Source organism: Thalassophryne amazonica, chromosome 9, assembly GCF_902500255.1.
Source record: "Thalassophryne amazonica chromosome 9, fThaAma1.1, whole genome shotgun sequence".
NCBI classification, from domain to species: domain Eukaryota; kingdom Metazoa; phylum Chordata; class Actinopteri; order Batrachoidiformes; family Batrachoididae; genus Thalassophryne; species Thalassophryne amazonica.
In genome coordinates, this window is record NC_047111.1 from 107,102,124 (window position 1) to 107,114,500 (window position 12,377).

The 12,377-nt window shown below is 40.0% G+C and overlaps 1 protein-coding gene across 2 annotated transcripts in view; it reads left to right on the forward strand.

The window, feature by feature from the left end:
• Positions 1-12,377, forward strand: part of slc8a2a (solute carrier family 8 member 2a) — a 120,686-nt gene that overhangs the window by 106,049 nt on the left and 2,260 nt on the right. The window contains exons 10-13 of one of the 2 annotated variants that reach the window (XM_034178928.1): positions 3,215-3,327; positions 4,508-4,531; positions 5,695-5,794; positions 11,379-11,657. In XM_034178928.1, coding sequence (XP_034034819.1) covers positions 3,215-3,327; positions 4,508-4,531; positions 5,695-5,794; positions 11,379-11,657 — 516 coding nt within the window. The remainder of the gene's footprint in view (positions 1-3,214; positions 3,328-4,507; positions 4,532-5,694; positions 5,795-11,378; positions 11,658-12,377) is intronic. The other variant, XM_034178929.1, reaches the window with a different exon arrangement.

Genomic DNA, 12,377 nt, shown 5'->3' on the forward strand with positions numbered 1-12,377 from the left:
TAAACATCGTTCCATTTTCCGCAGATGTTAAAAAGATGTTGTTGGTGTCCTCTTAAGACTACAACATACTTCATTCAACAGCCTGTTCAGACTGGGGGGAAGCTTTCTGATGACAAAAATGGAGGGGAGACCTAAGAAAAATGTCTCAGCTACTTTATTCTCTTGGACAAACACAAGAAAATAGCAATGAAAAATTTATTTCAAGAATACAAATTGCAGAATTTGTCAACTTCTGTGTGGCATATCATAGAATAAATGTGACCCTTCCCATGGGAGTGAGCTCCAGAAACAAGAGAAGAACCTCATTTGGATGAAGTATGCTGATGCACCTTGGTATCATTCTGCATGCATCTGGGTTACAGAATAGCATGAGTTTGGCTTTTCCCTTGTTTTACACTCTACTTTTAAAATAAACCTCAAGTGAGCTTGAGTTTATTTGTGCTTGTTTTGTGTTTCCAAGAATCTTGTTCTTAGTGCATGCTGGAAAACATTTAGATTTAGTTATGCAATACTGTGAAAAACTGAGCGAAGAATTAGAGTGTCTGAGTTTAGGTTGTCGTGGATCAAGACTAAGATCGGTGACTTCCTGGAGTGGTGTATCTCTATGTGGTGAAAGTGTTGTACTTGTGGAGACATTCATTTATCTCAGCAGTGATATTCATGTGTTTGGGTCCTCAGCCTTTGAGATCATGATGCGCCTGGTAAGAGCTTATGGAGTCATGAGTTCACTGGACAGAGGTGTTTGACAATGCCCAATGCCTTTGCAAGAGAATGACGGGCCAAGTCTTTAGGATCCTGGTGCTTCCTGTTTTACTTGATGTTGTGAGACATGGATGGTAGCCAGTCTTCTTAGGCAACAATTAGATATCTTTGGTAAGAGGTTTCTTTGGAGAATCCTTGAGTACTGCTAGAATGACTTTTTGTCATATGAACAGTTACTTCGGAAAACTCAGATGAATAGTGTCACTCACATTGTGAAGGAATGTCAGCTATGACGTTTTGGCCATGTGGTGCATTTCTTTGTGCATGATCCACCACAAAATTGCTTCAGTTGGAGGACATCAGTGGCTGGAGAAGGTCAAAGGGGCACCCACGTTTCACCTGTCTGCGGTTGGTTACTTTTGAGGGGTGGAGTTGGACCGGTTGTCTGACTGGGTACTTGTCATCCAGGATCCGGGGTGGTTCTGTGGCGTAGTGGATGTGACTAAGCATGGCACCAGCACATACTCATAGGCTTGATTACTTTCATGTTAGTCTTGCTTTTCTGTAAATATCTGTAGAGATATCTGTGTCAATGTCTACAGTAGTGTTCAGAATAATAGTAGCGCTATGTGACTAAAAAGATTAATCCAGGTTTTGAGTATATTTCTTATTGTTACATGGGAAACAAGGTACCAGTAGATTCAGTAGATTCTCACAAATCCAACAAGACCAAGCATTCATGATGTGCACACTCTTAAGGCTATGAAATTGGGCTATTAGTAAAAAAAAAAAAAAAAAAGTAGAAAAGGGGGTGTTCACAATAATAGTAGTGTGGCATTCAGTCAGTGAGTTCATCAGTTTTGTGGAACAAACAGGTATGAATCAGGTGTCCCCTATTTAAGGATGAAGCCAGCACCTGTTGAACATGCTTTTCTCCTTGAAAGCCTGAGGAAAATGGGACGTTCAAAACATTGTTCAGAAGAACAGCGTAGTTTGATTAAAAAGTTGATTGGAGAGGGGAAAACTTATACGCAGGTGCAAAAAATTATAGGCTGTTCATCTACAATGATCTCCAATGCTTTAAAATGGACAAAAAAAAAAAAAACAGACGCGTGGAAGAAAACGGAAAACAATCATCAAAATGGATAGAAGAATAACCAGAACGGCAAAGGCTCACCCATTGATCAGCTCCAGGATGATCAAAGACAGTCTGGAGTTACTGGAGTGCTGTGACAGTTAGAAGACGCCTGTGTGAAGCTAATTTATTTGCAAGAATCCCCCACAAAGTCCCTCTGTTAAATAAAAGACATGTGCAGAAGAGGTTACAATTTGCCAAAGGACACATCAACTGGCCTAAAGAGAAATGGAGGAATATTTTGTTGACTGATGAGAGTAAAATAGTTCTTTTTGGGTCCAAGGGCTGCAGACAGTTTGTGAGACGACCCCCAAACTCTGAATTCAAGCCACAGTTCACAGTGAATACAGTGAAGCATGGTGGTGCAAGCATCATGATATGGGCATGTTTCTCCTACTATGGTGTTGAGCCTATATATCACATACCAGGTGTCATGGATCAGTTTGGATATGTCAAAATGCTTGAAGAGGTCATGTTGCCTTATGCTGAAGAGGACATGCCCTTGAAATGGGTGTTTCAACAAGACAATGACCCCAAGCACACTAGTAAACAAGCAAAATCTTGGTTCCAAACCAACAAAATGAATGTTTTGGAGTGGCCTGCCCAATCCTCGGACCTAAATCCAATTGAGAACTTGTGGGGTGACATCAAAAAAGCTGTTTCTGAAGCAAAACCAAGAAATGTGAATGAATTGTGGAATGTTGTTAAAGAATCTTGGAGTGGAATAACAGCTGAAAGGTGCCACAAGTTGGCTGACTCCATGCCTCGCAGATGTGAAGAAATCATGAAAAACTGTGGTTATACAACTAAATACTAGTTTAGTGATTCACAGGATTGCTAAAAAAGCAGTTTGAACATAATAGTTTTGAGTTTGTAGCGTCAACAGCAGATGCTATTATTGTGAACACCCCCTTTTCTACTTTTTTTTTTACTAATAGCCCAATTTCATAGCCTTAAGAGTGTGCATATCATGAATGCTTGGTCTTGTTGGATTTGTGAGAATCTACTGAATCTACTGGTACCTTGTTTCCCATGTAACAATAAGAAATATACTCAAAACCTGGATTAATCTTTTTAGTCACATAGCACTACTATTATTCTGAACACTACTATAGATAGATAGATAGATCCAAGAATATTTGTGCCATTTTCTGGATTTTCTGATCCAGTAAAAATGAGTTCAAGAAAGGTGACTGTGGGTAGTTTGTTGGCTTCAGGTGTTAGAAGTTGAAGACTTGAGGTTGATATGGTTTCTGCCTGTGAGGACATTTGCATTGTCATGACTGTCCCTCCAGCTCTTTGTCTTTCTTTCAGAACGGATCAACTGTAGACATGAGTGAACAAGATAAATCATTACATTTTTGTGTTCTATCACAGGCCACCCCACCCCTGAGGAGGAGGAGGCGAGGAGGATCGCTGAAATGGGGAAACCCATCCTAGGAGAGCACAGCAGGCTGGAGGTTGTCATAGAAGAGTCATGCGAGTTTAAGGTGTGTGAGCGGCAGACACTTAAACTCAAAGGATTCCCACAACCTGAAGCCACCTGGAGATGAATTCTTACCCACGCATAGTGCTTTGACATTATGTGCTAGTTTTTCATTAAAACGGGGTTTGTTGGCTCTGTTTTTTAAAAATAAAAGCCATTCTTTCATACTTAGAAGGATTTTGGCTGACTGTTTTGGCACTTGCATTATTTCAGTCTTTAACAGCTTATTTACGTTATTAAATTTTGCTTACCTAAGTCCAGTTATAGTATTTTTATTCTGTCTTCACAGTACAAAAACAGCTAATATTTGGCTTAAAATTATTCGAAATTGGTTTACAGCAGCTTTAAAGCACTTCCAACCAATCTGTCTTTGGTGTAGCTCAGTTTAAAATTAATTAAACAACATAACCTCTAATTGAGCCTGATTGAATTAAACTGCTTAGAGCTTCCTTTAGAGTTGTTAAAACCAATACAAAATCAGATATTTTGAAGCTGATTAAACAAAACAGCCCACAAGCACTCAGTTGACCTCATTTAAATTGGCTATGTTAGTTAATAAATGTCTTGAATAATTAAATAATTAGATAGATGTGATTGGTTTTTATTCAGTCAACTTATTTCATTAGTAAATTGTTTCAATATAAATTTTAAAGTTTCCTTCTAATTTTCACAGATAAACAACCCAGAAGGTCACAGCCTATAACAAATGGGTGTGTTTGTACCGCGTGATGTGTGCAATTGCAACCACAACATAAGTGATACTGTAGCACATTACATTAGCATAACTGTGGCACTTGTTCTGGCAAATATGGAAAGGGATTACCAAAGTATGTCAGTGTTTGTGACAGAAACAAAGAAAAAACAGGTGTAAGACTGTTGCACCATGACAGAATATCTCAGCTCATCACGGACACCCTATAGTGGGTTTTTAAACCATGACCTTCAGGATGAGAATGGGGCTTTAGTCATATAATTTTGTGACGATATGTGCAACCACTATTGTTTGTGACCGTGGACAGGTGATAGATGAAAATAACATACAGTATGAAAATTGTTTTCCAGGCTTGTCTAAATTAGTCACCAACTTTTGAGTTGTGTTAAATATGAAAAAAGATATTATGTTGGTGTGTAAAAGTGTTTATGTGATTCAGTTTGTTATAACCTGGAGCTCTCTTTCACATCAGATACCCAATGGAGTACTAGACCAGGTAATTTGTTCCAGTATGTTTTGAGCAGTGAGACTGAATGCAAATCTTTTCTGAGGAAACAGTCTCTTCTTCTTCAGATTCTTTTTGCATTTCAATTTGAGATGTCCTGATGTGTATTGGTGTGTACTGTGTGTGTAGTGTTTGTATGGTGTCTTTGTTCTTTAGGTCTGCGAAGGAGGTAATGTTTTCACCAGTGTTTGTCTGTTTGTATGTGTTAGCATGATAACTCAAAAATTAATCAGTGATTTCAATGAAATTTGGTGCACTGATAGAGAATGTTCCAGAAAATTATTATTCAGTTTCAGAGGTAAACCAGAATATATTCTAGAACTGAGATCAAGAAAGAAGTGGATGGCCTTGCAGTTGAGGCGGGTCCTGTATATGTCTTAGATTAGATTAGACAGAACTTTATGGATCCCTTGGGAAGACTCCCTCAGGAAAATTGAGGTTCCAGCAGCGTTGCATAGCAGCACACAGGGTAAGAAGCACACAGAGTATCAAAAGTGAAAGTAAAAAAGAAAAACAGTTTGCAAATATAAATATAAATACATAATATAAATACTAGACATACTGATCAATACTGGTTTAATGGCTACTACTGCCCCTCTCCTTCCTGTCTTCTGTCTTCCTGTTACTCGTCCTCCCCCTGAGTGAGGAGTTGGACAGTCTGATGGCCTGAGGGACGAGGGGTTTTTCAGTGTGTTGGTCCTGTACTTGGGAAGGAGCATTCTGTGGCTGAAGAGGCTCCTCTGGTTGCTGATGACGGTGTGCAGAGGGTGACTGGCATCTTCCATAATGTCCAGCAGTTTGTCCAGTGTTCTGTTTTCTGCCAGTGTGACCAGAGGTTAATGCCAACCTACGGAGCCAGCCCATCTGATCAGTTTGTCCAGCCTGGATGTGTCCTTCTTGGATGTGCTGCCCTCCCACAGCATACCACAGTGTAAAAGAGGACGCTGGCTACTACGGACTGGAAGAACATCCACAGGAGTCTTTGACATACTCAGAAGAGCTGTAGCAGTTTCATGTGTCACGCTGGCCAAAGTGGGCACTAAACAATGTGAAAACTCTTTGGAGAATTTGTTTGGGATCTCATTTTGTGTGTGTGTGTGTTCATGCTGGTTGTGCGTACTTCTCTGTCCTTACTGACCCATGTATTGTAACAGCATACTGTGGACACACTCCTAAAGGACACCAATCTGGCTGCTATGATTGCCACTCATTCATGGAGGGAGCAGTTCATTGAAGCTGTCACAGTCAGCGCAGGTCAGTGCTGCTTATTACTGCATTTTGTTTAATGTAGAGCAAACTTTTCAATTAAAGTGTTTTTATGGACATGATCACATATTTGCTATATATATTTGCATATTTGTACAGTCAATTACAAATTCAGATCTAAAAAGAAAAGTTATTGTTGCACTTTTCATCCTCATGAACTTGGTGTATGAATCAACAAAATTGTTCAGAAGGAGTAACTCAAAAATGTGTTTTGTGTTGTGGCTATAATTCTTTACAATCATTACAACTTGCCGTGATGTACGTATGTCCACACTTTGTCTGTCGCTGTAGTACTTTCCCCCCACAATCCTCTGCTGATAGCGACAGGTTTTGATGCACTTATCTAAAATCAGAGTTTCTCATGTGCACAGAGCAACTCAATTTGCTGAAATTACAACTTTGTACTGGCCAATCACAGTCGAGCATGAAAATGAGCACGAGGTGCAGACTCATGACTGAGGCAGTAAGCAGGGCTTGAGGCACGGTTCATTGCTGTGAATTTAAGTCATAGGTCATGCAGTTTTCAAAGAACAAGCAGAAATAGATCAGCATATGGTACTTTTTGAGTAATTTAGTGATCAATTTTGTGTGAAAAACAAACTATGATGTTGTTAATGTCACAAGACAAAGGGCCACAGTGGTGGGCCTCGTATCTCCAAGAGGAGATCCAGCGCCTGACAGGATGGTGTGCAGCCAATAACTTGGTTCCAAAATGCGACACTCTGAAAAAGTTAAGAGTTATGGGGTGAAGTGTGTCGTCTCCTGTCTGTAAATCCTCTGTAACTCAGAGCCATCGCTTCCAAACAAAAGCTCAGAAGTTTCGTTTTCGGACAGAGCAGGTTTGTTTCCCTCTGTCTGTCAGTCATCGGGATGTTTCTGCTCATTCTAAAATGTACGTCACATGCCAAAAAATGCTGAGAATTGCCAAGTGCAACGTTTTCCAGAAATGCACCTGCTAATGCTCAGAGTGAGAGGAATAAAATACGAGGTCTATTAGAAAAGTATCCGACCTTATTATTTTTTTCAAAAACCATATGGATTTGAATCACGTGTGATTACATCAGACATGCTTGAACCCTCGTGGGCATGCAAGAGTTTTTTCACGCCTGTCGGTTACGTCATTCGCCTGTGGGCAGTCTTTGAGTGAGGAGTCGCCCACCCTCTCGTCGTTTTTTCATTGTTTAGGAATGGCTCAGAGACTGCAGCTTTCTTTGATCAAATTTTTTTCAAAACTGTAAGGCACAACTGAGTGGACACCATTCGATAAATTCAGCTGGTTTTCGGTAAAAATTTTAAGGCTGATGAGAGATTTTGGTCTGGTAGTGTCGCTTTAAGGACGGCCCACGGTGACTGACGGTGATCTGCGCTTCGAGGCGGCAGCGTCTCGCCGTTTCAAGTTGAAAACTTCCACATTTCAAGCTCTGTTGACCCAGTAAGTCATCAGAGAACAGAGAACTTTCAGAAGAAGTCGGCATGAGGAGTTTATTCGGACATTCCATTGTTAACGGACATTTTGTAATGAAAGAACGTGCGGGCAGAGTCGCATGTCGGGCGGGGGGTCGCGACAGGAAAAACACCTCCGTTGGAAACCTTAACGGGCAAGTTGGAACATGCCCAAGCTGTTAAACAATTTCTCAGATACTCACTTGTTGAAAGCCATTAAGCCATTCTCTCACGACGTCCTGGGTGAATTAAGCCTTAAATTAGGATGTTTTCAGCTCGAAACAGGCCGACGACGGCGCCTGGAAGCGCTGCACGACGTCCCGGTCCGTGGGAAGTCCTTACACCGACAGAAACACCCCATAATCTCTCATCAGCCGTTAAACTTTTCACCGAAAACCAGCTTAATTTCTCGAATAGTGTCCACTCGGATATTCCTCACAGGTCCAGAAAAAAATTTGATAAAGCAACGCGCGCCGTCTCGAGCAGCGTGTGAAACAAAGGAATTCAGCCGAGAGGGCGGGACCACATCTCACTCAAGGCCTGCCCACAGGGAAATGATGTCACCGACACGCGTGAAAAAACTCACGCATGCGCACGAGGGTTCAAGCATGATTGGTGTAATCGCACGTCATTCAAATCCATATAGTTAAAAAAAAATAAAAGGGTCAGTTTATTACCTAATAGACCTCGTACATCTGTGATCAGGGTTCTAGCTAGAACCAGTTTAGTGCTGGGTAAATTGCGTGATCGCGGCTCACGACCCCCTGAAGCTATAGGGTTTTATACCTCTAAAACGTCATTGGCAAGCCCCATTTTAACTAATTTTGAGTGGTTTTAGATGCATTGGAAAAAAAATGCCAAAAAAATTTGATTTAAGTTGTAATATTTGTAATACCAAAGTTATTTTTTAAATGTTTCTGTTAAGTTAATAAAATGAATAATGTTGAAAAGGTTAAAAACACATTAATATTTGATGGGCATATAGCATTTGCTGTCTTCTTTAAAAATGACACTGTACCTTTTAAACCTGTGAAGGAGGCAGTTTTTCTGTCATGACGGGTTTTTTCCAACATTTTTTGAGTGGGATAGCATTGTTATTATTTTTTAAAACAATATAACCTCTAATTGCCTTGTTTTAACAAGAGCTGAACCTGGACTGATTTGATTATTAGTTTTCACTTTCACTGAGGCTCCTCCCACGCTCCTCCTCTCACTGTTCCCCCCCCCCTTACTCTCACCATCTGTTTTCCTTTGACCTTTTTGAAATAGGGAGCCTTTAAACTGTAAAATAAGCCATAAACTTCTGAGTATATCAGTATCTGCCGACACAGAAGCAACTCTGGATTATGAAACATTTTTCTGGAAGATTTTTTTCCCTTTAAGTGAGAGTGGAGTTCTTCTCTATCCACTCTGATCTCTGCTTTCAGCGTTCTGCGGCTGCTGTTTTCACTTACATACGAAGAAAATGAGAAATATATTTATTTCTTTATTTGGTGGAAATTGCAAAATAAAACAAAAGTACGACTCTATAAACTTGAAATACGATCGAATTGGTGCATTTTTCAGCAACATTTCAATTCATTTTTTGGAAAATCTGTGGTGGGCGGGACAACCAATTTGAACATGAGAGCCGGGTGGAAAACCGCCCGGCGCCACCCTCCTAGTTCAGCGGATAAGGGAAAAATCGTACAAAATGTGAGAAAAGCACCAAAATTGGCAGAGATGTTCTTTAAGATATGGAGATTAATTTAAGCTAGGGACCCACATCAAAATCTACCTTGGTTAGTCAGACCAGAGAAAAACAATGTTAGGCCTAAAATAGCAAATTGTGAAAATCATGCAAATTCCAGGAGGTGGACAGGTTTCAACAATAACTTGTAACTGACTGTTATAACCAAATGAAGTATCCAGATTTGCTATTTGTGTCAAAAATATCCAAATATACTAAAATATACCAATTTTCCATTAAGCCTTGGATAAGTGGTATGCTGGGGTTGATAAGGGGTATAGGAAAAGATCCCTAACAAATTTTATGATCGAGTGGACTGCATTTCAAAACTTCATGTTGTGACCAGATAATTGTGTATAATCCCAGAAAGTACCTAATAATTTTTCTGCCTCTTTTTACTGTAATAATAACAGCTATCTATAACAACTATAAAACTACCTAAAAGTGCCATGTGTCACTGTAATTAAGGGGTAGGGGTGATATAATCCTGTTCTGAATGAACATGTATAAATATTTCTGGACAAATGACATATCAAATAAATACTGAAATTATGTATGTTTATTACTGCTGATTTCTGAACTATTAAGTCAATCCTAACTGCTAAATTCAGCAAAAATAGGCTTGTGGCCTTATCAAGAAATAATACAAGGGGCACATATCCAAGTGACCACTCTGGTCATTCAAGCATTGAAGTGCTTTTTCAAACATTTTAACTCTTCCATTCAAAAACATCAGAGGATGATACCAACTCAGTTGTGGAGGGTCAACTGTCAAACAGCAATGGTGATATTATAGTAATTTAGTCCTGATGGCAGCTACCACTACAGAAACAAAGAGCAGTGCATGGTAAACTTGCTCTATAGCAGGGGTAGGCAACCTGTTCCAGAAAGAGCCATGAGGGTGCAGGTTTTCTTTGCAGCCACTGACTCCACCAGGTGATTTTACTGATTAATATCACTTTGAGCAGATTGAATCAGTTAATCAGTGAAATCACCTGGTGGAGTCAGTGGCTGCAAAGAAAACCTGCACCCTCATGGCTCTTTCTGGAACAGGTTGCCTACCCCTGCTCTATAGCATTTGCAGAGGCCCCTGCATGCTTTCTTGCATCCACATTTAATCAGCTCCTGGCAAGCTTTTGAAGCTTCTTGTAATTTGGGCCACATCTTCCATCAGTGAGTTGCCATCCCCAGTCCTGTGGGCTAGGTAGCTGCTGTAGTGATTGTGGGAACTGTCCCCAGATATGCCCACCTTGATATGCAGCTCTCTTCAGGTGTTCCTGAAGAGCATCTTGAGTTGGTGGTATGTTCTCAATGGTCCGGGCATCATGTGCAAATATTGTTTGTTGGGCCTTGTTTACACTGTTATCAGGGCTGGTCCTCTTGTACAGAAGGACTACAGATCTTTCCAGCAAAGATAGATCATCACCTTGTATTGACTCAGGACATGCTGACAGACCAGAGAAGACAGGAGTGACAGCAGGAAAGACTTTCCAGGTCTGAAAAGCAGATTTCTTCCCTCTCCTAGCAAAAGATGAGACAGTGTCACACCCAGTGACTGCATGGAAAAATGGCAATGCTAGACATGTTTCATGCCCAAGAATGCCAGCAATTGTGTGAACTGGTATATATCGTTGGTGTTTTCCAACTCCAAATGCAACCCAAAGCTCCTGTACATGCAAGCGGTGCATATTTGCTATGACAAGAGATCAAGTGTAGACACTGGTGATATAATATTTTACCTCCCTGGCCTTTAAAACGGCTTTTGGGCACCACTATCATGTGTATGAGCATGCTAGAAGTAACTATACGTATATGAGAAATGCATTATAATATTATGATATTTTGGCAAAAATTAGCGGTATGTATTAAAATCCATATAATTGGCCTCACAATCAAGATCCAGCTGGTCTTGATTTTATATGAAACCTAATACGCTAAGCTACTTCTGTGCCAAATCTGGCACTTTTATCACAATGTGAACAATTACACCATAATATGTCCCTTAACCACTGGACTAACCGTAGATAGAACCCTGTCAGCGATCACTAATTATTAGCACGTGTGCAGAGAGACTTACAATCATGAGTACCTTTATGCTGTCTTGCTAACTGGGATGTTGACAAATGTGACATATCCTTTAACACCAAGGTTTCAAACACTCAAAATACAGATGCTGTCAGGACTAGCTAAGTTTTGACTGTTGACTGTTGACCTTGACTGACAGTAAATCAGCATGCATGTTTTTGTTGTTTTGTTTTTGCAAGTGCTATGGTGTTTTCACAGTTTTTAACACATGCAAACTTATAATCAATCAGGCCCAAGTACTTTACATCACTTGTGTAATTTGTCAACTTGATTTTTGTTGCTCTGCTTGATTTATCTTCACATTTATTGTAACAGGTGATGGAGAAGAAGAAGAAGAAGAGGGGCAGGAGGAGCGAGTGCCGACCTGCTTTGACTATTTCATGCACATATTGTGTATTTTCTGGAAAATCCTATTTGCTTGCGTCCCGCCCACTGAGTACTGGAATGGCTGGGCTTGCTTCATCGTGTCAATCGGTGTCATTGGTGTCTTAACCGCCGTTATTGGAGACCTGGCTTCCCACTTTGGCTGTACAGTCGGTCTAAGAGACAGCGTCACTGCTGTGGTGTTTGTAGCACTTGGAACTTCAGTTCCTGGTGAGAAAAATAATTTTTTTTCATCTCACATACGAAAGTAAAATTAATGATAAATTTTATCATTTGATATTAAGGCAAAATAAATGGAAGTATTCCATTATTTTGCCTTCTGTTTCATTGCAGACTTTATAAACCAAAGATATTTCATGTTTTGTGAAGTCAACTTCATTTCATTTGTTAGTGAACATCCATTCCTGCATTTAATACCTACAGCACATTCCAAATTAAGTTGGGATGGGAGCAGTTAATTCTAAATATGAATTTTAAGTCAACTATTCAATTTTAGAGCCTGTTTTCTTGAGACACATCAGAGGATGGATACATGAACATTTCCAAGTCACTAAATATGTCTTGGACTTTATTTACATCAATCATTAAGAAATACAAACAGTGTGGTACTGTATGGTAAATCTGGGTCAACTAGGCAATTGTCAAAAACTGAGTGACCATGTTGGAAGGAGACTAGTGAGGGAAGCCACCAAAACACCTATCACAGACTGTTGCATCGCTGTTCACACCATCATGTTGGAGTGGAGTAGAGAATGCTCGTAAAGCAGATCAAATCTAGGTTCAAGTTTCCCATGTGTCTTCTGGCAAACTGTAGTTGCATGTTCTTTTTAAGAAAACCCTCATCTTTATAACTGGTTATGCAACAGACAAAAGCTGCACTATGCCCAATTTGTCCAACCATAGAAGTCTATAACTACTTCAGAGTTGTCT